This window comes from Ochotona princeps, chromosome 7 (assembly GCF_030435755.1).
Source record: "Ochotona princeps isolate mOchPri1 chromosome 7, mOchPri1.hap1, whole genome shotgun sequence".
NCBI classification, from domain to species: domain Eukaryota; kingdom Metazoa; phylum Chordata; class Mammalia; order Lagomorpha; family Ochotonidae; genus Ochotona; species Ochotona princeps.
Genome location: NC_080838.1, coordinates 84,069,249 through 84,096,508, shown reverse-complemented (window position 1 = coordinate 84,096,508; position 27,260 = coordinate 84,069,249). Strand labels below are relative to the sequence as shown.

The 27,260-nt window shown below is 53.0% G+C and overlaps 1 protein-coding gene across 1 annotated transcript in view; it reads left to right on the top strand.

Moving 5' to 3' along the window:
- Positions 1–2,477: 2,477 nt before the first annotated feature.
- MCPH1 (microcephalin 1) overlaps positions 2,478–27,260 on the top strand; it is a 190,547-nt gene continuing 165,764 nt past the window's right edge. The window contains exons 1-4 of the mRNA XM_058666665.1: positions 2,478–2,594; positions 4,184–4,275; positions 7,348–7,466; positions 24,822–24,906. Of these exons, the coding sequence (XP_058522648.1) occupies positions 2,555–2,594; positions 4,184–4,275; positions 7,348–7,466; positions 24,822–24,906 (336 nt within the window). The 5' untranslated portion in view covers positions 2,478–2,554. The remainder of the gene's footprint in view (positions 2,595–4,183; positions 4,276–7,347; positions 7,467–24,821; positions 24,907–27,260) is intronic.

Below are 27,260 nucleotides of genomic sequence, written 5' to 3'. Positions count from 1 at the left end.
TTGTCTAGAAGCAGCCAGTGCCACTGGCTGGGACACCTATGACCTGAGGTGCTTCTCCTCCAGCTGACCGTCCTCAGTAGTGCTGTCCACAGGTAAGCGCTGTCCTGCTTGATGCTTTTGCAGCTGCAGCCTTTATGAGTGGCTTACAGGTGCTACACCTTCAGCCCGCAGTTTAAGCCATAGAAGCGTTGCCACACTGGAAGCCTCCGACACTGGTGATAGGACTTAACCCTTCATCTTCTGCTTCCCAGGCTGGGGATTAGCGGAAAATGGAGTGGGGCCTCCAAGTACACTGATCCAGTGCCTGCTCTCCGCCCCTCTCCCCTTCCTTGCTTGCTGGCCTGATTTTACTGAGGAGTTTAGACCTTCAGGGACTCCTTCCAGAGAACTGGAAATCTCTCCAGAGCCCCATGTTGGAACCAGACATCTACACTGAAACCAAGTGAGAACGAGAATCTCTCAAGTTTAGGTCACTCAGTCAGCCTGGTGGGAGAGCCTGCCCAAGGTTGGGGATGGGAGGCTGCTCTGGCTTCTGATTGGCCACGCCGAAGGCAGTCACTTAGGGGAAAGGCCATCTTGTCAAACTGCAGCTGTAACGAAGCAGAAGGCTCCCAAAGACAACATGTTGTTCTAAAAGCAGTGGTCAGTCCCCTCTGATTTGCTATTTGTAAAAATAAAAGGTAGGTGCTCAGTGTTGTGGCATAGCTGGTAAGGCAGAGGTCTGTTACCTCAACTCCCACGTGGCATGGGCTCCTGTCCTGGCTTCGGAGCCAGCTCTGCCTGCGGCCTGGGAAAAGCAGCGCCCCACTGCCCACACGCTTGGGTTTCTACCACTCACACAGCAGACACGGAGGAAGCTCTGGGCTCCCTGCTGCAGCCTGGCCCAGCCACCGTGGTAAGGTCGTCTGCGACGTGAACCGGCAGATGGGAGGCCTCTTCGTCGCTGCAGGTCTCTGTTTCAGACAACTATTAAAAATGAGTGAATAAAAAGTAAGCCAATGTTAACCAGCTATCACTGCCTGCCCCTACTGTTTCTCTGTTCCCTCCTTCAAACAAAACCACTGTTTCATTCAATTTTGTATAATGCAGGCTGTTTCCACTCATGAATTACGAAAACAAGCAAGTAGTTGTGGTTTTGTGTTTGGCCAGTAGCACCTGTGGAGACACCACAACCTGAGCTCGAGCTGGTTCTGCAGGACAAACACAGCAGCTTGGGAACAGGAGAAGCAGCTGAGGGCTCTGGCAGCTCCAGCCCTGTCAGTGCAGCTGTTGGCCTTACCTGATTAAGAGGACCACCCAATGGGGAACATCTCAACTGTAGGTCCCCGCCTAAAAACCAGGGGTCAGGGAATGCTTAAAATCCCAAGACCCTTCCTCAAGCCTTTGGTGTCTCTCTCCGCTTTGGTGTCTCTCTCCGCTTTGGTGTCTCTCTCCGCTTTGGTGTCTCTCTCCCCTCTGGTGTCTCTCACCCCTCTGGTGTCTCTCTCCCCTCTGATGTGTCCGCTTTGGTCTCTCCCCCCGCCTCCTGGGTTTCTCTCCGAAGGTGCGTTCCCCTGCCCTGCTCACCTGGTCCCTTCGCAAACAAACGTTTCTGTCTGCAACAGATTCCACGCTTTTTATTTCTATACTAAGCTGAGGAAAGAACCCACCGGGCATTTCTGGTAACAGAAATCAAACCTCGGAAGGGTGGGACTGGTTAACTTCCTCCTCCCGCTCCAACAAGCTGGAGGCCGTGAGATTAGGCGGGTCACCCTGGGTGCTAATGGGTGTTAATTCTACCCCTGTGTCTTTCAAGGCAAAGAGGGTGTCCCGGGGAGAAACGTGCTCTGGGGAAATTAAGACATGGGGGAGAAACAGAATTTCATATTTTTGAAAAGAATAACTCCACCAGGGACCAGAAAAACCCTAACTGCCTACTATTCCCAGTGACTCCTCCCGCACAGTGCCCCGCAGCTCTGGGACGGGTGCCCCTGGGAGCCCCAGAGGGGCCGGGCACACACGTGGGGTCCACCTCCTGGTAACCATCATGCTTCAGCGACCCTTATCCACGCACAGCTCGGCCCTCCCCGCCAGGGCCTTCGGACCGGCTCCCAAGCGCGGCAAGTTTGAAGAGGCGGGATCCCGGCGCGCAGGGCTGCACCGTCCTGGCGGCCGACGGGCTGCCCCTGTGGGGTCGGGCGGGACCCTCCTCCATCCCTTGGAGGCCCGGGCCACACCTGGACCCTGCCGAGCGCAGGGCGCGCGCGGACCACCTGTGTGGCCCTCGGGCGGCGAAGGGCGCGCGTGTCGCCTGTGGCCCTCGGGGCCCGCGCCCAGTGACTGCCCCCGGTCGGAGGGCCGGCCCTGAGGCGGCGGGAGCGGCCGCACACGCTGTGGGGACAGCCGGGGTGATCTCGCGCCAGCACCGAGACGCCCAGCTCGGAGCCGCCCGGGAAGCGGCGGCGCGCGCGGAAGGGGCGGCGCGCGCGGAAGGGGCACGCACTGTGCGCATGCCCCGTCGGCGCCCGCTCCGTCAGTCTCGTGCGGCGGGACGCGGTCCGGAGGCGCGCGAGTCATGGCGGCCCCCGGCGGCGCCGCGGCTTCCATACTGAAAGGTGAGGCGACTGGCTGCACCCCGGGCGGGAGGGGCGCGCCGCGTCAGGAGAGACACCTGTGGACACCTGTGGTGGCGGGCGCGCCTCGGCACTTGGTGGCAGCAGCCCCCGCCCCTCTGCACCCCGGAGCTGCCCGTGGAGACGTGGGGTCCCCCGGCTCCGGCCCGAGCCCCAGCGGACACGGCTCCCGGAACGCGGAGGCCACGGCCGAGCCTCCTGCTGGGGACGGCCGTCCGGCCCGGGGCCCCTGGGTTCTCGGCTCTCCCGGCAGCCCCACGCTCCTTGGTGTCCCTGTGAGTTCAGGGGCGCGGGCAGCTGTGGGGTTCGGGAGAGGGCCGCCTGCCCCTCCATGCGGACGCTTCGGCCCCGCGTCTGCCGGCTTGGCGGAGCTGGGTGCGTGTCTAGGGATGTTTGGGGTGAGATAGAGCCCTTACAGCTGGGAGAAACACCCCGATCTCCTAACTCCCGTCCCAGCTGCGCCTTTCTCCGCAGTTGGCGACAGTTTGCAGACATTCCCTATTGCTGTGCGCACCTGGAAATCCTTTAGAACGCGGTGCTTTCATTTTAATAAGATGACAACCCTCAGTTTGGTGCGCAAACTGCTTCTGCCACCCTTGAGCCACATCCTGCCCCTCCCTAGGGCCTTCAGGCTGTGCTGCACCTGTGGGAGTGACTGCCGGAGGGAGTCAGTAACATTGTGAGTTGTATGTGAGCGCTGCGCTGCTGGCTCGTTGCTGGTGGTCCCTGGGCCCTCCCTGTGACGTTAAGCTTGTGAGGACAGCGAAGGTGACCGAGCCCTTGATCTCTGTGCCCATGTGTGAGACCCAGAGGAAGCTCCAGGCACTTGGCTTCTGACTGGCTCAGCTCCAGCTGCTGTGACCATTTGGGGAGCAAACAAACTTGATGAAAGATCTGTCTCTCCTCTCTGTAAATCTGTTTTTTTAAAAGAAAAGTAAATACTGTAGAAGCATCTAGTGGTGGTGAGGCTGCTGTGTGACTTGGAAAGCCAGAGTGTGTGCTGTCCCTTCGTGGCACAGGCCTCTGCCGGCTGCATCCGGGCTAACGTAGGAGTCTGAAGGAGCGTTAAGTGTTAGGAACGAAGATTGTGACATGGTATGAATAACGTTGTTTGCTTAATATTTTAAGAATCATAAATTGCACTGGTGCTGTTTTGAGTAGGTCCTTAATAGAAGAGATTTTAAATTGGCTTTTAAAAATATTTATTTGAAAGAGTTATAGAGACAAAAAGAAACTCTTTCATCTACTGGGTTACTCCCCGCTCGGCTACGACCGCCGGCTGAGGCCAGGGGTGCCATCTGGGTCTCCCACGTTTGTGCTGCGGCCCAGCTCTTGGTATCTTATCCACTGCTTTCTCAAGTCATTCCCAGAGAGCTGGATTGGAAGTGGAACTTCCAGGACTTGAACCTACTACCATATAGGATGGTGGTGCTACAAATAGTGTCTTCTTGTACTGTAGTGCTGGGCCCTTAGGTTGGCTTTTTAATGTAAGTAAAATATACGAAAAATCCCTTGGGCAGGAGATACCGGAAGTACAAATGTCAATTTCCTGCTGATACTCTTGCTTTCAGATGTGGTGGCCTATGTTGAAGTGTGGTCCTCCAAGAGAACTGAAAATTACTCAAAGACTTTTACAAACCAGCTTGCAGATATGGGAGCAAAGGTAAGAGATGTTGCCATTGACGCATTATTGTCCTTTGTTTCCATCTTCGTGTCTTCCAAGTAATTTAAGACAGGAAGGGCGAAGCAGTGGGTAGGTGGTGGAAAAACAAACATGAAAAACTTAGAATACTAGGACTTGGAGAATATGAAGAGCTGGAATTTGAGGTGCAAACTGGATTCTGACATTGATGCTGTTATTGAAAGTCAGCCCAAGAAAAGGAACAGACTTCAAAGGACAGCTTGTAAAGTGGGACTCAGTGGAAATATCTGGAAGATGTTGAATCCACGAGTCTGGAACTTGAGGTGGCCAAGGCTGTCCAGCCTAGTCGCTCACCAAGGAGTTGGGTGAGGCCCCAGCTGTGCCTTGGAACAGCCCCCAGAGCTGCAGGAAGGTATTGGTGTAGAGCCCCCAGGCCTGCGTCCTCAGGCCTGCCGTGTAGTAAGGTAACCACTGACATCGGTCATGCACCCAGCAAGCGGTCAGGCAGCTGTTGCTAAGTCCCTGTCCCAAGTCATGTCCAGATCTGGGGACGAGCAGTGGATGACCGTCTCGTGTGGGCCTCTGATTTGCCATCATGTACACGGGCTTCCTTTGTCAGATGTAGGCGGGGTGGGGGACAGTGCTTTGCTTTAGAATGACAAAGGTGGACTGCAACAGTGTGAGTCTGAAAGTAGATTGGGTGTTACTCGATTGGGGTTTTGAAGTCTGTGAAAAAACATGTAGCAGGACCTTATCTGTGGGGGGTAAAGGAATTCTTCCTGTGAGTTCTTGCAAGGGGTCTTAGGACAGAGGCAAGTGTTGAGATAGGGTCAGCTGTGCTGCTCCCTTAAGCTAAGGAAGGGGCGCTAGGATCCTGTAACACCTGCGCGAGGCTGCTAGCACAGGTGGGTTTGCAGATGTGGGGAGCCCACCTGGGGAGGGTCAGAGGGAAGAGTGCCGAGGGCAGTGCCAGGGCGAAGCAGAGAGTGCTTTCCAGCAGGGCTGGGAAAAACAAATGTGTACATCAGGAGGGGAGAACTCGGAAGATGGAATTTAGAAACATTGCTTGTTTTCTGAGTTTCTGTGGCATTGGTTCTCTTCAACTACACAGGACTTGCCTTGGGCGTAAAATCTTTATTACAGTTGTAATTCACTTAATAATGTGGAGTGCTGCATCTTATATGAGCATTTTTTGAAAATTGAGCTGTTTTCAAAAAAGTGCTCATTTTAAAAAAATGTGAATTTTGTTAGGCTTTGCCTCAGGTGTCTTGAATGTCTTTAGGATCTGTAGTAATGGCTCTCCCTTTCTGATGGTGGTTATTCGTGCCTTTTTTCTTTTTTCTTGATTGTATATTTGAATGTGTATTTGGGTGTGTATTAACGTACCTGGGTTTTGCTGATTTTATTGAAGTCTCTGCAGGGATCCAGCTCTTGCTGTTCAGAGCCCCCCTTTTCATGTGACTTGCTGTTTTGTTAGTTCTGGCCTTTGATATTGGTGAACTGTCTCTCGGGTGTCGGCTAGCTCTGTTCCTCCAGCTTTCTGAAATGCGTGCGTGGGTTGTCAGACTGCTGCATTTGTCAGTTACGCCACGGGGCCAGCTAGGGATGCGTTTTGGGTCATGGGTTTCCACAACCAGAACTTAAGCTGCCTTTCTCCAGAAGTCTGGCAGATGGCAGCAGCTGTAACTGCTTCTACTTTTGTTTAATTCAGTGCATTTTGTCCTTGTGTTGTTTCCTTGGATGCTTGGCTTTCTGACTTTTTTTTTAACGTGCATATTATGCATGTTGAATCTTCTGTGTAACAGGGAGCTGTGTGAAGGGAAGCTGGCGGAATTCCTAACTGTGCTCACATGGGTGCCATTGGCATCTTTGTAACAGGGAGCTGTGTGAAGGGAAGCTGGCAGAATTCCTAACTGTGCTCACATGGGTGCCATTGGCATGGTGGCGGCTTGAACACTAAACCACCACATGCCCCCAAATTGTCATTTCAAGATACTCACATTTATAGAATGTTTGTGGTCCTCGCAGTCCAGGAGTGCTGAGATTGTTCTTTGGGGTCTGAGATGATACAAAATTGCCCTGCGACCTGTGTGGGATCAGGATAATAGTTCATCTTCAACACTTCTTCTGAGGCTTCAGCCTCCTTTTGCCCCCTTTGTTCTGAGATGCGTTTAAAAGTGCTGCTTCAGTGTCTGCTGACTATGCTGACAGCCTAGTTTGGGGGAAGTGGCCATCTCTCCAAGTATCACATTTGGCTCCCAATCTGAAACCAATAGTTTTTAGCTGCTTAATGGGCTTCCAGGGCCTTTTATAAAGCAGTAAATGGATGTTGTTTAAAACAATTAAAGGGTGGTGCCATGAAGGTCATATTGAAATCGAGGAAAAAATGGCAGTTCGCTCTGTGCTTCCTGTTGCTTGTTCTGGGGCAGCCCCGTGTTTCTTTGAATGTGACTCACCTCTGCAAACCTTACTCACTCTGAGTATTCCTTTATTGTTTCTGTTTGTTTCACAGCTCTGTGCAATGTACTGAGGTAGTTCATTTATCACTCTTTGCATATTTAAAAATGTGGCACCTGAACTTGGCCAGGGTCTTTTATTCTTGTAGGACGGGAATGTAGCTTAGTAACTTTCACACTCTTGTCTGAGCTGTGTAGAGGTTTGGAGAATTGTGTGGAGATTAAGTTCTGTGATATGCAGTTCTAATTCAGGTACTTTTCTTTTGTGATTTATTACTTATGGGTGAAGCCAGTTGCCTGAAACTCCATCCTGATCTTCCTCACAGACACCTGGGGCCCAGGCGCTGGGAGCATGGGCGTCTTCCCAAGCACGTTAGCAAGCAGCTGGACCTCGAGTGGATGCAGCGCTGTGATGGTGTTGCAGGGGACAGCTCACCCCAGTGTGCCACGATAGCAGCTGGAGACATGGCCTTTAGCAGCTTGTTTCTAACAGATCCTAAGAAATGGGATTTCTGGAATGGGGATTTTGAGCATCTTCAATTTGAAAAATAATGAGTGAAGCAGCCTTGTTGATTAATTGTTCTTAGATGTATATGTAATGATAATGTGCATCTTGTTTTCTGCATTTTATTTGCAGGTTTCAAAAACTTTTAACAAACAAGTAACGCACGTTGTTTTCAAAGATGGTTATCAGAGCACGTGGGACAAAGCCCAGAAGAGAGGAGTGAAGCTCGTGTCTGTTCTCTGGGTGGAAAAGTGAGTGCCACTGTTTGGCTCCCTCTGACTTTGTCTGCTCGCGTCTTGTTGCCAAGGCATTTGGTTGAACATCTTTTTTTTTTATTGATTACGTTGCATTACGTGACACAGTTTTATAGGCACTAGGGTTCCCCCTACCCCTCCTCAAACCTCCCCCCATGGTGGATTCCGCCACCTTGTTGCATTACCACAGTTCAAATTCAGTTGAGATTCTTTCATTGCAAGCATCTACCAAGCATAAAGTCCAGCATCTTATTGTCCAGATAAGTTCAACGGTTTCTTGGGGAGACCATCTCTGGTCTGAAGGTAGAGCCAGCAGAGTATCATCCCGATCAATGAAAAGCCCCCACATTACATCGGTAACAATTTATAACGTTATGGAATTAGTTGACATGGTATTGAGTAACCAGTATGTTAAAAGAGAAAAAAAAAAGAATGCCAAGTTCTGAACCACATCCTGTGACTTCTACATTGACGTTTCAATTATTAGTTTATACACAACCAGGTTCTATACACCTTAAAATGGCTATAGATTACTATTCAGCTGTCTCATGTCTATTTTAATTTTAGTATTTAGCAGTTCATAGTGGTGAAGCATGATTTTGCTGAACCTGGCTGTTTTTCGGGTAGTCTAACTCTATAACTCTAACAAGACATATGTCAACAGTTTAGGTGAACAGTTTTAGGAGGGGTGTGCAGAGAAATCTTCAATACCCCAGTGAGGAATAACTAATCTTTGTGTCCCACCCAGTGAGTTATAAGTTTAACATCTTTAAACTTCAGTTTCTGCAGCTGTCTCTGCCAAGGGGAGAAATAAACCCAGGGGCCCTGAGGCACTGGTGTGCCTTCAATGCTCCGGAAGGACCTGAGAGCAGCTTGCATTAGGAATCAGTGATGGGATTCCACAAGCCCAAGATGGAAAGCTTAAAATAGCATCTTTCCTCCGCACTGTGGAAGCTGGCAGTGCAGGGTCCGGCGCCTGGCAGTGTTGTTTCCCCTGGGGACTCTCCTTGCCCGCAGGTCTTTCTTGTGTCCTCACTTGGTGATCTCTGTATCTCACATCCTGTGCGTGGCACGGATGGAGTCGGAGAGGAGGCCGTGCTGTTGAGAAAATAAGAAATGAGGCAGGTACAAGCTAAAGATTTCAAACACGGGCAGCCAGAGGGGAAGGCCCGCTTCTTTGAGGATGGTCGACCTAGGAGACTCGCTGGGGAGTCAATGACAGGTGTTAATGTGGCACAAACTTTGACAGTTACATCACATTTCAGTGTTAACCAGTCAGTGCTTGATGATCGGGGAGCAGCAGTGTGACCTACATGAACCTGTCAGTTCCTGCCTGTCTCAAGGGTATCCCAAAGCACACAGTCTGTGTGGCCTTGAACGATTACCCGGTTGTGGACACTTGTCCACAGGCCTTGACCTTGGTTTCAGACTTTTTTTGCCCACTTGTGGACTGTTGCCTGCAAAGTTTACCTCGGTCTCTGGCACCAACAGTCTGTGAACTCAAGATTTTACACAACTGTCTTCCCGCTCTTTATCAGGTCACACAAGAAGCATTACACTTGCCTGTGGTTGCTTTAACCCAGCGTGCATGGCCCATCCCCGGTCTCAGTGCTTGCCAGTGGATGCTGCAGCCTGGCCTGGCCTAGCCTGGCCCCAGTCCTGACTCCTGGGAACCGCTGGCTATGGCTGCCTAGCCTGGTGCCCCCACATGAACCAGCTGGTGGTACAGCGTGGCCCCAGTCCTGACTCTGGGAACCGCTGGCCATGGCTGCCTAGCCTGGTACCCCCCATGTGACCCAGCAGGGGATATAGCCTGGCCCAGCCCAGCTCTTCTAGACTCAGCCCCTGCGCATGCTGACTGGTACTGCAGCTTAGCTCAGTTTGCCCAGTCCCAGCTGTTAGGCTCACCAACAGGAACTGTGGCCTAGTAAGGAAGTCCCCAAGTTCGCCTACAAGGTCCACTCCGAGCCTCAGCTCTCAGGTGTGTCGCAGGTGTTGGCTCACTTGTTGGCATACTCTGCCCCGAGTCCTGGCCTCTGTGCTGGCGGCTGCTGTGTCCTGCCCCAGCACGGCCTGTTCTCAATGCCGGCTCCCCTGAGTGTTGGTGAGGTCATGCCTGACTACCCATCACCACCCCAGCTCTCATGCAACTGGCATGTATTAGAGTCCCACAGGGGGATCCCACAAGTGCCCTACAGAATCTGCCACCAGACCGAGTTCCCTCACGAGCTGGTTGTTGCCATGGCCCAGCTCGCATGTCCAGCCCATGTTCTGAGACTCGCTGCATGGTGCGGCCAGGCAGAACAAAGCTAGCTTTCCTGTCTGCTGGAGGGTGGTGGGTGATGCTACTTAGGCCAGCCTGGCTCTCTCGCATTGGTGCGTGCCTTGGTCTGACCCACACATGCCTTCAAATTTCCCTTCTGAATCAGCCATCAGCTTCCTCATTTACCTCCAAGTATAGTGTCCTGAAACATGGAAGCCCCCTGAACTTATTTCTCTCATGTGAGTGCAGTGGCCCAATCCTGGGGCTCCCCCAGAAGTGATTCTCCACCTGTCAGACACTCCTTTGGCTGCCTGGCTGTCACACCTCCCCAACCCCTACTCCCCGGGCAGTGGTCTCTTGGGGTCCAATGGCCCAGATGGCCTAGAGCTGTTTATCTGTCCATCGGTCCATCCTACTTTGTGGGCCCCGACAGTGTCTTCAGGTCCAATGGCCTGGATGGCGTGGAACTATTTCTTTATTTTTATATTTTAAAAGTTTGAGGGAGAGGTAGGGTTTAAAAGGTTTTTTTCGGAATCAGTCGCTGGACATCTCTCTCTCTTTTTTTTTTTTTTTAAGATTTATTTATTTTTATGGCAAAGTCAGAGGTGCAGAGGAGGAGAGACAGAGAAGATCTTCTGACTCATGGTTCACTCCCCAAGCGGCCGCAACGGCTGGAGTTGAGCCAATCCAAAGCCAGGAGCCAGGAGCTCTTCTGGGTCTCCCACGCAGATGCAGGGTCCCAAGGCTTTGGGCCGTCCTCAAGTGCTTTACCTGGCCACAAGCAGGGTGCTGGATGGGAAGCGGGACTGCTGGGGTTAGAACCGGTGCGTGCAAGGCGAGGACTTTAACCACTGCACTATCACGCCGGGCCCCGCTGGGCATCTCAACAAGTGCTGTTGGTAGAGGGGAGGCAGGAGAGAGGCTGTGTGACAGAGCAGAAGTTGGGAGGAAAGGCGTTGGGAACTCCAGGTAGGCCTCTTTGAAGAGGACAGCTGGGCAGTACCGGAAGGGTCTGTGAGAAGGAGAGATGTCAGCCTTGGACTCCCGTGGGAGGGAAGCGGGGATGCCCGGAATGAGGAGACACTCCCTGGGACAGGCGGCTGTGGGTCAGGCCCCAGTGGACAGCTGAGCCAGATAGGCTCAAGGGTAGCAGGAGTGCTGTTTCCAGGGGTGGTTATAAGTGAGTAGATCTGGCAGTCAGGCCATGTGGAAGTTCTTTTGGAAGTTTGTCCTCTGTCACAGTGAGAGGAGCAAGACTGCCTCTTGAGAATGACATGGAAGTCAAATCTGGAGGTTGGAGAAGGCCCGAGAGGGTGTAAGAAGGGGCAGAGTGTCCGGGTTAGAGAAGGGGCCGTGCTGATTTAATCAGGTTTTTTTTGTTTTTAAGGATTGGTTGGTTGGTTGGTTGGAAAGGCAGATTTACAGAAAACCGTGTGCTGGTCCATCCCCAGATGGCCGCAACAGCCAGAGCTGAGGGGATCTGAAGCCAAGAGCCAGTAGGTTCTTCCAGATCTCCTATGTGGATGCTTGGTCCCAAGGACTTGGGCCGTCCTCCACCGCTTTCCCAGGCCACAAGCAGGGAGCTGGGTGAGAGGTGGAGCAGCCGGGACACACATGAGATGCTGACACCTGAAGGTGGAGGATTAGCCAGTGAGACATCAATACCAACAACCTCCAACCCCCCGCCCCTGTGCCCAGGTTGGGATTTTGCAGGCAGCTTAGCTTGCCCTGAAGTGAGAGGGCCAGGGAGCTCACGTGTCCAAGACAGAGGTTAACCGGAGAGGGTGGTGCTTGAAGCAGATAGAGGGGAGTCCCTTAAGCAGGTGCGTCACAGCCGTAGCGCCCCTCCCATTTCAGTGTCTTTTGCACTTGCGTAAGTCTTTTACTCAGTTGCACAAAAAACAGGTCCCTGCTTGGTGCTCCACAAGAACTACAGCTGCAACAGTGCATAACTCGGTGTGGGGGCTGGCAGAGCTCCAGGGTGGGGTGGTGAGAGTCATGTGACTGCAGCTCCAGGAAGCCCACTCCCACTGCAGCGAGACATCAGCCTGCAGGCTTGGTGTTGAGTGGCCATGCCTTGCTGTTAGCTTTCCAAGTTAGCAGGCAACTTCTGGGAAAACACAGTTGTTCTCTGCACTCTCATACCACACCTGACACCATGTGGGTTTTTTCACACCGAGTGATTTTCCAGCTCTCTGAACACCAGTGATTCCTAAAGTTTATTTTTAAAATTTTTAGTATTGATTGTGTTTACATAGTTGATCAGGGTGGGAAGGATTGAGGGTTAGCGGAAAGTGGGTGTGATCGTTGTCTTCAAATTTTCTGTTTCTCCTTTCTGTTTCTGGGGAAAGTGTGGAGAAAAGGGGAGAAGCCATTCACACCCTTCCAACCATCCCAGTACCCGGATGGGGTGGGGAATGGCCACCCAGTATCAACCCGGGGTGCCATTGTGGTGCATGCGCCGAAGGTTCTGCCCAGGTGGTTTCGATAGTTCTGAAATGCTCTCGACCTCACCTGTCCAAGGATGAGGAAACCTTCCAATGTGCACTGGCTGACATAGTCGACCTCAGAGTCTCCATTTGCCCAGATTTTTGCTGTCACCACTTGACTGGGACAGTTGTTCAGTTTGTTCTGTTGTCCTTCCTCTGCTATGGTAGCGGATGTTCTCTGGGCTGCCACGTTCGCTCTGTGCGTCAGGGCCTGCCGTCTGCTGCTGGTCTTTCCCACTGAGGAGGACTTGTTCTCCCAGGCAGACCCAAAGACCCAGGCCAGGAGTCCCAGGTTCTACTGGACCCCATGTCCCAGGGCTTACGAACCTGATACCCACCGTGCAGGTGGGCTCAAGGACCTAGGCCAGGAGACTTGGGACCCGCTGGACCTCCCTGCCCCTGGAGCTCACAGAGCTGGCACCCACTGCTCCCATACTGGCATGGCTTGCCTCACCTTGGTATCCACCAGAGCGTTGCTCAGCCTGGCTCGGTCCAGCCTGCCTGCAGTTCCAGCTCCTGCTGGTGGGTGCTGCAACCCAGCCAGGCCCAGCCAGGCCCTAATGTGAACTGGCTGGTTGTGTGGCCCAACCTCGTCTGCCCCTAGACCTAACCACATCTATGCTGGCGGGTACTGTAACCTGGCCTGGTCTGGTCTGCTCTTTGCCTTGCTTCTTGTGCTCACGTGCAGGGACTGCATCCTGACAAAGGAGGTTCCAAAGCTCCTCTATCAGGCCTTCAGTGGGAGATCTCACGTACCCCAGTGGGTCCTTGGCCCAGGTTGCCTTTGTCTACCTCTTGTTCTGGCAAGAATAGTGTCCTTGCCAAACTGGCCCACACCCATTCTAGTTCTCACTGTTGGGTATTGCAGCCCAGCCACACCTGGTCCACATCCAGACACAGCTCTTGTGTGGTTCAGTGGGAGCTGAGACCTAGCCAGCGCATTCTGCTCCTACCCCGATTCTCATGAGCACCTGTGGGTGCTGGAGTCCTGCCCAGCCTAGTGCTCCCCAGGCCCAGTCCACACCCGTGCTGAGGGAGACTGCAGCCATGTCCAGCCCATTTCCTCCCCCCATTCTGGCTCTTGCACTCACCAGTATGAACCCCAACCCAGCCGGGGCATTCCCATAGCTCCCCAGCCAGGCCTGTTGCCAGCCACAGCTCTTGCTCATGTCAACAGATTGCAGTTCCACAAGGGTGAGCCCACATGGCCCCCACAGATTCTGCCTCCAGGCCTGATTTTCACAGGCTGGTTATTGCCGTGGCCCAGCCTAAAGTCGCTTGTCCCCTGTTCCAGTTCGCACTGGGGGGTACTAAGGATATGTGGAGTAGGTGTAAAGAAAAGAAATGGACCACTACGATTTCAGGATCATAACGGACCGTGCAAGAAAGGTGTCCTTTATTTATACAGAAGCCATCACAAACTCTTGCACGATTTTTTACACCACAGTCCAGTGGGTGTTTCTAAAGATAATCTGCCAGTTGTTTCACCTGGAGGTGGGATGTTGTCCATCCTGACCCTGTCATCTAGAAGTTCTCAGTAGATGGTGCATATCAATCAGTAACACATTCCTACTACCATCCTCATTCTATGACTTAATCTTGAATCAGTTAAGGGAGGAAATGCATCACAGAAGGAGGGACCTAAAGAATAAGGAAAAAAAGGAAAAAACCCTAAACACAGATTCCCACTATAGCCATAACTTAACACCCAATGTTAGTGTAAGCCTTCCCTTCCACCCCTGTGGTCAGAAGGAGCAGTAGAGACAGCAGGAATTGTTTTTTTTTTTTTTTTTTATTAAGTTATTTTTTAATAATCTTACTTAGTTGATTAGGGAACAAAGTGTCAAGGGCTACAGGGTGAAAGTGGGTAATACCATTGTTTCCACATCAATATCATTTTACCCTGTATCTGGGGTCAGGGAAAAAAACAAAGGGAAAAGCCCCACCCAACCTCCCACCCATCCCAGATCCCCAACGGGAGGCGCGCTCTGAGGGTCCTGCTCATACAGTTTTGATAGTTCATCAGTTCTGGATTTCTGCCAATCTCGCCTTTCCAATCGCAGTGAACCCTATTCAGAATCCACTGGCTAACAGTCTCTTCATGGTTGGGGTTCTAAGATCAGCAGTTCAGTTGGAGGGATCTCCAAAGAAACTTTAAAGCCCTTTTGCCAAGACGTTATCAGCAACATCAAGTTCCAAGCTCGCATAGATAGAAAAAGCCAACTCCACAGTGGCAAACAATGCCTAAATAGATTACACAATTCTCAGCAGGGTGGTCAGGTGTCCGAGCAAAGGGGTGGAGCTGCCTTGAGGTGTTTGCCTTGCCTGCAGTGGGGTGGCTGTCCTCACACCCTCCTGTTCTCCACACCCAGCAGGTACCGTGACCTAGCCCTGCTAGGTAGGCCCCTAGTCCTGGCTTTGGTGTGTGGCAGCGTGTGGTGCCAGTGATGGCTGATGCTGAGAACCGCAGCTCAGGTCTCCCACATGTGCTGGTACTTCAGTCTGCCGCTTAAAGGTCTTCCCATTCTCCCTGTCCAACCCTCCTGCTCTCAGCCCCTGCTTACCTGCACGTACAGTAACTGCTCACCTGGACATGAACCCTCAGCTCCCCGCTGGCCTCCCTCTGTGTCATCTCCCAGATCCCTGGTGGCACTCTCAAGTCCCCAGAGCATGCTGTCAGGCAGCCCGAGGACTTCGCCTGGTGCCACTGGCGCCCAGGCTGCCCACTGAGGGGTAGGGAGAGATCCCATCCAGATTCCTATGCTTTGATTCACTTCTGACAACATCTAACTGCAAGTGCCCACTTGCAGTGCCAGCCACAGCCCCAGGGTTCTGTCGCTACCCACTGACCAGCTATAAACTGAGCCCAAGGTCCCTCCTTGGGTTTAATCATTGCTAGAACAGCTCACGGAACTCCGGGAGACGCTTTCCTGCTCCAGCTCGGGATGGCCAATTGCAAGAGTAGCAGGGCTGGCGTGGGGCAGGTCTGCTGTGTCAGCAGGTCCAGCCTCTTCTGCCTCTCCAGGATGGGCACCGAGCGGCTCAGCTCTCACAGCACTGCCTGCAGCCCCTCCCTTTGCCGGCCCCAGTGATCACCTCTTCCCAGGTTATCCAGGACCCAGCCTACTACACGCCGTTACCATCGGTTCAGGCCGCAGGAGAGGGACTCGTTAGGAGTACACAGACTCCTACAGGACTCTAAGAGGTTTAGGAGCTCTGTGGAAGGGACTTGGGGTTTTAGATCATATCTAGATAGAGCAAAATTGACTCTCTGGAAGTTCTGCATGACACCTCTTCTGCTGTCAGCCACACATACATTCCTGAGCCTTCATCACTGTGGACAGCCTGCACCAGAGAGCAGGCCTGTGACAGCATGGCCATGGCCACCAGCACCCAGAGCAGGCCTGTGACGGCACGGCCACGGCCACCAGTACCTGGAGTAGGGTCCCAAAGCCTTGAGCCATCCTCTGTTACTTTTTCAGGCACATTAGCAGGATTGGAAGTAGAGCAGCTGGAATTAGAACAGATTTCCATATGGGATGCTGGTGTCTCAGATAGGGGACTGGTGATATTTTTGAACTATGAATCCTTTATCAAATAGGTGGCTTGTAGTTTTTCCCTTCCGGTTGGATTGTGTCTTGATTGGCTCACTCTCTTTTCCTTACTGGGTCTGATTTAGTTCCGTTTGGTTAGTTTGGTTAGACCTCCATCAGGAGGTCGTCCCCTAACTGGTATCTTAGAGTGCTCCCCTTATATTTGCTTTGAGGAACTTCATAATCTCAGCACCTGGGGGTAGGGGATGGCCCCTGGATGATGCCGTAGACATAGAGACCCCAGTGTGGGGAAGAGCATTCTGAGGTGTGACTTGAGTGGTTTTGACCATTCTGGGAAGTTGCTGGTTTTGCTGCCCTGGGCTTGAGAAAATTTTTCTAGGGTCTGTTGGTTGACAAAGTCCAGTGTAGTGCTTTCTCAGGTCCAGGAGCGTGCTGCAAAGCTTGGCCCAGAGCTGTCCAGCCTGTTCTGCTTTCCATCCTCTGGTGAGGTGGTCAGCAACCCCTGCTGGCCTGGGTGAGTCAGATGTCACTTCCCTCCTGTGGCCTGGACGTGCTGTCCAGCTCACTGGCATCAGCGGCCAAGCAAGTTTGGTCTTGACATGCACTCTCCAAGGTCGGGCCTCACATCCTGTGATTTTCTCTGTGACCAGGGTCTGACTCCAGTGGCCTAGTCGGGAAGTCTCCCAAGAAACATCGTCTGGGTGAGATCAGATCTGACTCTATCCCAGCCAGGACAGGTCTGGGCTCCTGGTCAGTTCCACGCAGCCCTGTATCTCGTGAAACCCGGCCTAGCCAGCCCACCAAAGACCCAGTCCTCATGCATGCCAGCGGTGCCACAGTTGAGTTGGGGCTACCTCAAACAGCCCCCACCAAGCCCGGTTCCAGCCCTAGTGTTTGTGCATGCCAGTCTCTGCTACAACCTAGCTTGGCCCAGCCCGTACCCGAGCCGGCTCTCTTGCACACCCGTGGGTGCTGTGGCCTCTCTTAGCCCAAACCAACCAGCCCTTACATGTGCCCGCAGATGCTGTCGCCTTGTGCCACCTGATCCACTCCCAGCGCTGGGCTTTGTGCTCACCAGCAATAACTACAGCCTAGTAGGTTCGTCTGCCACTCATGCCCTCCGCCCAGGTCTTGTGCCTGCCAGGGTGGGTACCCAGTGCAGCCTGACACAGTTAACACCCAGTCCCGGCACTTACCAGTGGGTACTGCGGTCTAGCCAGGCTGGCTGGCACCCATTCTTGCTCTTGTGCGTGTCAGATGGTATGCAGCCTCGGCCAGCCTGGCCCGCCCCCATTTTCAGCTCTCCCACTCACTAGCGGAAGCAGCACCCAGAAGAGAGTCCCTGAAGTTCCCCTGCCAGGCTCCTGAGGCGGCCTGCTGCCAGTCTTGGCATTTTCCCCTTCACTTTAAAAAATAGCTTCCCTGACTATTCTTTTCTTGGGTGGATGTTTTTTTTCTATTTCTTTTTAAAAGATTTATTTATTTTACTTGAAAGAGTTAAATACAGAGAGAGGGACACAGATTTCTATCTGTTGTTTTACTCCCCAAATGGCCACAGCAGCCAGCGCTGAGCTGACTAACGTTGGGAGCCAGGAGCTTCTTCCAGGTCTTCCACCTGGGTTTAGGACCCGACGCCTTGGGCCATCCTGTGCTGCTGTCGCACGCCGTAAGCAGGGCGCTGACTGGAAGCAGAGCATATGGGACTTGAACTGGCGTCCATAAGGAGTGCTGGTGCATCACTTGGAGGATTAATTCACTGCGCCACCGTGCTAGCCCCTGGAAGTTTTTCTCTTTCACGGGACCCAATGCAGTGCCTTGATTGGCTAATCCCTCCCCTTCAAGTGCCAGGATGCCATGTGGGCGCTGGTTTGTGTCCCACTGCTGAACTTCCCGTGCAGCTCCCTGTGTGCCCTGGAAAGCAGTGAAGGGTGGCCCTCTCTCTGGGCTCCAGTTTGTGTTCCATCTGCTGCACTTCTTGGGACCCTGTGCCCATTTGGGGGACCTGGAAGGGGCTCCTGGCTCCCAGCCGCGGACCAGCTCAGCTGTGGCCTTGCTGCCGGTTTTTCGGTGCAGCAGCAGGATGCAAGGCTTAGCTCTTCACTGTGAGGTCTGTGTTCCACATAAATAACTTTAAAAATGCACTTAAACCTGGGCATTCGAAATACAGAATTTTTCCTTTCTTGTTTGGTAACTATTATAAGCCAGTCCCATTTTAATCATTATAATCACTGAATGTTAGGTATCCGCTATTTTAGAGAAGCCTGTTTTTGTGTGAATATGTGTGTAGTGTCACAGTGGCAAGTTCTTCCTGCCCATACCTCTTGCCTGCTCGCTCTGCCTGAGCCGTGGGTGAGTGGAGGACAGCTCCAGGCTCCCCAGCTGCCCGGTGGCTGATGTAACGGGTCGGCTCGTGGGGAGTTTTCATTTCCTTTTTTTCTGTCAACAGTTGTCTGTCAAGCTTCTAAATGCAGTGTGTGAGCGTGAACGGGCTCTGCCAGTTCACGTTCCAGAAGGGGAGATTGCTGCTCGAAACCTTTGTGCATTTAGACAGATTTCCTGCAATCGTCTTCTGGAAAGAGGGTCCTAATTTCTAGTCTTTCTAGCAGGGTACAAGAATACCTGCCTCTTGGTGCTTTACACTGTGAGTCCTGAGTTAGTCTTAGCCAGCTTATAGGTGAGAGGTAGCATTTGCATTCTCTTGGGTCTTAATGAGGTTGAACTTTGTTCATCAGAACTTACTGGTAAGTTGACACATCACGCCTGCCTCTCCGCTTCCTGTCTGGGGCCATTGCGCATGCTGCCACTGAGAAGATGAATGACCACTAGGTGGCAGCAGATCCCATTTTACTGGGCTTGTTGGGGCGAGTTCTCGTTAACCAGACTGCATAACAGTCTGATAAAGTTACCATATTTACTTTGTGCCGTGGAAATACATTGAAGAAAGGAAAAATAAAAGTTGCTTGCCTACCACCTCTAAATTTTCTTGAAGAATATTGACAACTTTTTCTTTTGATGTTTCTTGGAAAGACAGAGATCTATGTCTGTTGTTTTACTGCCCGAGTGCCATAACAGGCCCAGACGGGCAAAAGCCGGAGGCTGGAACTCGGTCCAGTCCTTGCGCATGAGCGGCGGGGACCTAGCGCGTGAACTACCGCCCGCTGTGTCTCATGGTGTGTGCTGTCAGGAAGCTGCAGTTGGGAGCTGGAGAGGAGTGTTGGACCCTCGGCCTATCTGGGCTGCTCTGCTTCCGATCACACTTCCTGTTGATGTGTCCTTGGAGGCAGTGGTCCTCTGCCACTTCCGGGGAATCCAAGACCCTGACTGTTGCTGGCCTTTGGGGAAGGCGGGATGGGTGGTTTCTCTCTCCTTCTGCCTTTCAAGTAGATGGAAACATACTCTTTAATTAGTACATCAGCGCGACAGAGAGAGACCCACTTTCTGTTTCCAACAGCAAGCTTGACTGAGATGACATGCCACCCACTACTCCCTCAGTGGGGGTGGCCTGGTGCCTGGCCCTGCTCGAGCCACGGTGCTTGGAGGCATCAGGAAGGCAGGCACTCGTCCTGAGTCAGCTCTCAGAAGTCTGCCACGCAGGAGCCCACTGGTGATCTTTGCAGGACTGTGTGAGCCCAGCCACTTTGCTCCCAGCTTGTCTTGCTTGGGCAGTGGGGTTCCTTTTCATAGACGCTGTGGTAATGAGTTTAGTATCTGCTAGCCAATAGAAGACTTTGGGCGCCTCAGTGTTTTTAGAGTGTGAGATTTCCTGTCCATGAAGTTTGAGAAGCATTGCTTTCAGGTTTGGTGTATTGGTTTGTTTTCTGTGGTTTCACTGATCCTGCTGGCAGCTCTGGGTCCCACGGTCTCCCTCTGCCACCTGAGGGAGCCTGTCCCTGGAGCCTTGCCTTGCTCCCGCACGGCCTGCGCGAACCTCACCGTCAGCTGGGGTTAGAAGCAGTGCCAGTCAGACAAGGTTTAAATGACAGAAGGGTCCAGAGGCATCTGCTTGTCTGCGTTGGGTCTGTCCAACTCAGCATGCATTGCGGGAGCAAACTGGTCAGCTGCTGTGTGGGCACTGCTCGGCTGCCGCGGTGCTCTCTCCAGATGTGAGTATTTGGCAGTGGTTGGAAGAGACAGCAGAGGCCCTTGGTCCTGCTCCACAGCTGGTTGCCATCTCGGCACCAGCTGTAGTCACGTGTCAGTATTTATGGTAAAACCAGCAGGCTGTGGCATCTGACACGTCATTCAAGAAGGATCACCGCACTCTGGGAATGAATGAATTCATTGTGGAGCTGGGCAGCCTTTTTGTGGCAAGTTCAGAGGCCGTGTGGCAGAGCTGGGGCTGCTGGTTGAGGGGTCCTGGGGAGTCGGTGTTGCAGGTGCTGAGGGGCCGTGGCCCAGGGAAGAGACTCCAGGGGACTGTGGTGCTTTCAGGAAACCACAGTGCTGTAACTTAAAAGGAGCACTTCACTGAAGTTGGTCATCCAGAAATGTTTCCTTAGAGCTGTCCCAGTCTGGTTCTGCCTCTGTGGTGTGTGCATTGTCCAGCTTGAAGGTCACGTGCAGGGTCCCTCCTGGGCATGCAGGGCCGACCTACGTGCGTCAAGCCGATGTGTGCAGAGTGAAGAGCTGTCTGACCGCGTGTGCGTCCACAAAGAAAGGAATGATGTGTCGGCTGTAGGTGAGGCGCATCTCTGGGGCCTTGTAGTTTCCCTTCGTCATTGGCTGTTTTCCTCAGATGTTCTTACCCTACATACAGTTACTAGGCTTTTTCCTCCCTGAGGCTTGCTTCAGAACTCTCTCTCAGCTTTCTAAGGAAGCAGCTTGTGGACTGCGGAGGTAGGCTGCGGGCCAGGCGGGCCAGAGTGCTGCGGGGCCAGGCGGGCAGGAGCACTGCGGGGCCAGGTGGGCAGGAGCACTGCGGGTCCTGTGGCCTTGCTCCAGCTCAGGCCGGCCTCCTGCAGCGGCGCAGCCTCACTGGGAGCAGTGGGCTGTCCGGTGGCTGGGCCACAGCAGCTGCTGCTTGCTTGGGGAGCGGTGGTATCCCCGCTTCTGAGCCCCTAGCGCTGAGTTTCTCTGTGTCCAGGATCGGGTGCTGGCAGGCTGGAGCCTTCACAAAGATGGCAGCCAATGCCTAACACAGTCCCATCCTTGTACACACTGGGTTTGGTGAGCAGCAGGGAGAAGCAGCAGGGCGGTCTTGCAGAGCCATCCTGGAACGGCAGGTGCAGTGAGTGTGGCCTGTTTTCAGAGGCACTTTCTCAAGCACTGCTCTTCTTGGCCACTAGATGGGGACAGTGTCAACACTTTACATTTCAGCAGAAAGAAGTCTAATTGGGAACTTTTTTGGACAGGCCATTGCATAGAATTTTGATTGTGTACCTGGCAGGTGTGTGTTTCGATGTAGCAGTTTAGAATTTTCCAGAACAGCTTCTGAGCTGCTCGATCCGCTGCATTTGGTGCCCTTTCCTTGTGAAAAGTAGCAGTGAAGCCCAAGCTGACCGAGTGCCGTGGGGGTCTGCAGCCTCACCCTGTGCTGGATGGGCATGGGCAGTGCGCTTGTACAGCAGACACGCGTTCTGCTCCACCGAGTCCAGCTATGCCCGGACTGCTAGCCCTCGAGGACCTGACTGCCCCCCAGGGTCAGCTGAGCCCCCTGTGTGTGGGCGGGTGTTGGGCCAGCTCCGTGCTGAGGGGTGTGAGTGCCGCGTGCAGCCACCTGCTGCTGCTTCATTATGTGTAAAGAGGTAGGTCAGGTGAGTTAGACAACCTGGTGGACGCTATTCAGGGTTAAAACTGGTGCCTAGGGGCCCCTTTGAGAAAGGTGCTCCCAATAAGCTCCTTTCTCTTGCTCCCACTTTCCCATCTGTGTCTTAGGTCCTGGCTCCTTTTTTCCCATTCCTGTGGGCTTTCCACACTCATAGGCAATTGGTGTTTTTAAGCAAGTTTATATAAAAATATGATTTAAGTAGTTGTACTCAAAGTGTATTTTGATAAAGGACATGTCTTGTCGCCACCATGGCCATAATTTCAAGAATTCCGTCACATCCAGACATGAGCTGTTGTGTGCAGCTGGTATCCACGGCCCGGTCCCCGGTGTCGCTCACCAGAGCTCGGCCTGGTGCTGCAGGTGCTCACTGTGCTCAGGCTCCGGCCTGGCGCCGCAGGTGCTCACCGTGCTCAGGCTCCGGCCTGGCGCCGCAGGTGCTCACCGTGCTCAGGCTCTGGCCTGGCGCCGCAGGTGCTCACCGTGCTCAGGCTCTGGCCTGGTGCTGCAGGTGCTCACCGTGCTCAGGCTCCGGCCTGGCGCTGCAGGTGCTCACCGTGCTCAGGCTCCGGCCTGGCGCTGCAGGGCCTCGCTGGGTGCAGGGGCTGTTCCTGGCTGGCTGCTTTTCCCTCAGCGGTGTGTTTGTAAGGTTCTGCCAGGGAGTGTATCCCGTGTTGTCATTCCTTTTTGTAGCTGTGTCGCACTCTGTCGCTGTGTCTGCCGCTCACCGGTGGTGGACTCGGGGGCAGTGTTCGGATTAAGTTGCCGTGGACGTCGTGTTTGTGTCTTGGTGTGGTTACCTTGCTCGCGAGCTGTGACCCACACTTCTCCGTGGTCTTGGTGTTGAGTTCTCTCCAGCAGGGCCTGTGTGTGTCACCACTTAGAGCCTCTCCCTCTTTGGAGTTTTAGCCATTCCAGCAAATGTAGTTGGTGGTGTGTGTGTTTAAACATTCTGATGGAAATATTTAAAATGAAAACTTAGATCCTTTAGCCAGTCCTCCCAACTCAACGCAGCCACTAGTTTGCCTTCTGTAGAGGCTTCCAGGGCTGTGATTTCAATGCTAACCCCACAGTACTCGGACTTCAACTTCACTTCTTTCTCCCAGCGACACCCATTAATGTGTGTATCAGAATTTCATTCCTTCTTGTGCTCAAGTAATGTTCCCTTGTGTGGATGTACGTGTACACACACACACACGGCCAAAGGTGTAAGCCCCACAGTGAGAGCTCACGAGACCTGTGGGTGGAGGCAGCCCGTCCGGTATGCACGCAGGGCCTCTGTGGGTGTGCGCGTCCTGCGTGTCTGCGCGCTGGCCTGGGCCTTGCTAGCACGGGATGGGAACTTGATGGAGCCTGTCTCCTCTCGGGCGCTCTGTTCCCTGTGTACATGTCTGCTGGGCGCTTACCCTCGGGCTTCATTTCCCAGGGTGCATAGTACATTTGGGGCAAGTCAGTAGCTGTGTTGAACAGAATTTTAAAGGATATTTTGAGTGAGAATTTCGGTTTCCTTGAATTTGGCCATCAATTCAGAGCTGGCCAGGCTCTAGCCATCTAAACTGAACACTGCTCCTGTGGTGGTGAGCAGGGCCCGCAGCTGCTGCGGGGAGACCCCTGCCCCTGGGGTCCCTGGGCCCCGGGGCCGCAGCTGGAGGGGCGTCTGCTCGCTGCCTCTGCCTGCCACGCCCGCTGCTTTCCTTCTCATTTTCCCAAGGAGTACTATTTATTTTCATTTTTTGTTGGTTTATAACTTTGTTTTCCTTTGCAGTCCTCTTACTGGGGTTTTGAGGGGCATGAGTAAAGTACATGTTCTTGGTTCTGCTTATTCAGGATCCCCGCCCACGCCCTTCACCTTGGCCTCAGTCACTGCTGTAGGCCAGCCAGTCTCCTGCCCGACCCGTGACCTGGCCCTCTCTTGTGCCTTTCTTTTTAAAATAACCTCCTGTGCCAGGGATCACTTGCCTTCGACAACCCAAGCCAAAAGGTTTCTGTTTTGTTTTTTAAAGTTTTATGTATTTTTATTGGGAAGGCAGATTTACAGCAAAAAGGAGAGACAGAGACAACTTTACTTCCGGTTCAGCCCACAGTGGCTGGAGCTGAGCCAATCTGAAGCTAGGAGCCAGAAGCTCTTCTGGGTCTCCCATGCGGGTGGGTGCAGGGTTCCAGGGCTTTGGGCCGTCCTCGACTGCTTTCCCAGACCACAAGCAGGGAGCCGGATGGGAAGCAGAGCAGCTGGGACATGAGCCGGCCGCATATGGGATCCCAGTGGTCAAGGCAAGGATTTAGCCACTGAGCCATCGTACTGGGCCCACTTGCACCTTTCGTAACCTTCTGGAGCCCACACAGTGTGTTCAAGCTTGGCAACTATGGCCCTCAGGACAACCTGAATTCTTTGTCTTGGATCTCCTCATTCCATCTGCTCTGAGCTGCCCAGGAGCACGCTCTGCTGCCCCGCTTCCGGATGGACAGTTTTGACTCCCCGCAGCGCCACACCGGGAGCTGGGGCTGGCACTGGGTTGGCACTTGCACGTCTCTTAGGCTCCTCCTTGCCTCTGCTGACCTAGCTGGGTTTCTCCTGTGACAGTCCTGCACTGCTTTCTGTTAACTGTTCATGTCTCCCGTAGCAGAACACGGTTGCATTCTCACCTGCATCTCTGGTTGATTTATTGGGGTTGGCGAAAAACACAAGCAGCCTTTCTGTTACAGAAGTGGTTACACTGCAGACGCTCATGGCTGTCAGCACCGAGGGTGTCGCATGACCACGCTGAATATGCGCCATATTCAGTTTTTTCTGAAATGTCTCTTTGCATATTAGATGTTGAACAGTGACCGTGTTACTAAAGCCAGCCTGAGCTTGTTTCGGGCCATGTTAGAAAAGACTTAAACATGTGCGTGAGATTATCCCGTGAGCACTAGAATAGACGAGGGTTTGGACTGTGCGTTGGCTGGAGATGAGAGCAGTGCAGAGGGCACTGGCCGTGGGCTCGACGGCCAGCCACTGAGCCGCCCTGGCTGGCTGCTTCCGGCGACGCTCCGTGGCTGCTAGTCCTGACGTATCACAAGTCCAAAGTTTGCTAAAATTGTGATTCCTTACCTGCCACTTGCTTCTCAAATACTTAAAAAAATAATATAGAGAGAATACTTTGGAAAATTTAATTTTTTCTGACTTCTGTGTCTACAGAAATAACTACAAAGAAATGTCTACAAAAATGCCCCAAGTGTAGGTTTGTTACGTTGCTCACTGACGTACGGCCGAGTTAATTCTCTGCTTGTATTCCCGCGCAGGTGCAGGACAGTGGGAGCGCACGTGGATGAGTCGCTGTTCCCTGCGCCCAACACCACGGAGCACTTGCCAAGCCTGAGGAAGAAGGTAAGAGGTGCTGTCAGTCTGCGCTGTGGCGGTTACGAATTTACTCCTATTTTCTGTTCTTGTAGAAATATATTTAAAAGTTGTATTAAGTTTGATATTGGTAAGGTTCATTTCAAGTAACCTTTTTTGATGAATTATAGACATTTTCTCCTAGGAGTGCGTTGATATAATGGTAAGGCGTGGCAGAGGTGCGTGTGGCTGGTGTGCAGGAATTGTGGTGTTGTGGGGTCCGGCCTGCTGTGTGCGGGGAGAGCCCTCCTGCTCTTGGCTCGGTCACTCGGGCTGCAGGCTGAGCTGCCCAGCTGCGGAGAATCTGGCTGCAAACAGTAAAAGGTGGTCAAGTTATTGCTTTGATCTAAGCTCTTATGCACATTGTAGGCTTTTTGTTTTTTTAAGATTTATGTTTATTTGAAAAACAAATACAGAGAGAAGGAGAGAAAGAGAAATCTTCCATCTGTTGATTTCCTCCCCCAAATGATCGTAATGGCCAGAGCTGGACCAATCTGAACTCAGGAGCCAGGAGCTTTCTCTGGGTCTCCCACGTGGGTTGCAGGGGCCCAGGACTTGAGCCATCCTCCACGGCTTTCCCAGGCCATAAGCCGGGAGCTGGATGGGAAGCGGGGCTGCTGGGATTAGAACCGGCGCCCATATGGAATCCTATATAGTGCATGCAAGGTGAGAACTTAAGCTGCTAGGCTGTTGCACCGGGCCCAAGTTATTTTATTTTTATTGGACAGGCAGATGTACAGAGAGAAGGAGAGACGGAGAAAGATCTTCCATCCACTGATTCCAAGTGGTCGCAGCAGCCGGAACTGAGCCAGTCCGAAGCTAGGAATTTCCTGTGGGTCTCCCTCGTGGGTGCAGGGTCCTTAGGCCTTGGGCCATCCTGTACTGCTTTCCCAGGCCTTAACCTGGGAGTCGGATGGCAAGTGGAGCTGCTGGGGCACAAACCAGTGTCCATATGGGATCCTGGCACATGCAAGACGAGGATTTAGCCATTAGGCTGTTGCGCTGGGCCCACTTGTACACTACTCTGTCTTCCTGTGAAAATCTCGGCAGAACTCTCTCCTCACTGAACTGAATTAGGTGGAGAAAACTGCACGCTTGCTGTGCGTGATCTGAGAATCTGTGTGAGGCTGTGTTCGCGATCAGAAGACAGTAAATGATCCCACTCTTGCTGCCTTTTTTTGGGGGCGGGGAGGCTATTCAAGCTTTGAATTGACATTTTCTGATGTTTTGGGATCACTGGTGACTGGACAGTATGATAAGTTTTTTGTATGTTCTGAAGAGGCCTTATCTTAGACACATTTTGAAATGTATGCAAATAAAAGCAAAGCACCCGGTAGCTGAGAGTTGCCTAACGGTGAGCCAGGTTGGGCTGAGTGAGCCAGGTTGGGCTGAGTGAGCCAGGGTGGGCTGAGTGAGCCAGGGGGGCTGAGTGAGCCAGGGTGGGCTGAGTGAGCCAGGGGGGCTGAGTGAGCCAGAGGGGCTGAGTGAGCCAGGAGTGCTGAGTGAGCCAGGGGGGCTGAGTGCGCAGGGCCACCTTCCCTGCACTTTTGTGGACTGTTGCCAGTGTTTGAAATGCCTTGTAATAGGAAAGTGGAGCAGAGAGCTGGGGAAAGTCCGGCTTCCACTTCCTCCTCCTCATGTTGGAGTTCTCACTGATCTGCTTTGCCTGAAACGGTGCTGGGTGAGGCAAGGCAGGGAAATTTAAGGGAAGTCCCACTGAGAGCGTCTTCTTCTTGGCGCAGTGAGCGTGACACCAGCCAGCATGCTTGGGTTTCTGCTTGATGTTGCTCAGTTACTACTCATTCCATGTGCCTTGCCCTGGGCCTGCTGTGTCCTGGGCCCAGGAACATGGACAGACAGTCGAGCCACCTGCCCCCAGCAATGCGGGGGATGCTGCGAGAGACCTGACCAAGACAGCTGTGTCCAGCCCCCATCACATCTCATCTGCGGTCGGCCAGCCTGCGGGCCGGCCGGGGATGGACCAGCTTCCACCCGACCTTGTTTTCTGACCTCAGCGAGAAGGGAGTTGAGCAGAGCCGCCTCTGGCGTGATGAGCTGAACCATCGCGGTCCATGCTTGTTTCATTGAAGCCGTGCAGTAGGGCGAAGGAAGCCTCTTGTCTTGGTCATTGTTAAGCCTCCGTACATCTGCTCTCGAGGTGCCTGCCAGGCTCTGCATGCCGAGTGTGAATTGGGAGACCTGCTCTTTCTTCCCCACCTAACAGTTTATTTTTGCCCATGTCCTGTGGTGATGTTGCTGCCTACTCTCTCTCTCTGTTGTATTTTGTAGTGTGGGTTAATTTTCCTGTATTCATACCCTGCCAGTTTTGCTGAGTACTTTTTTGT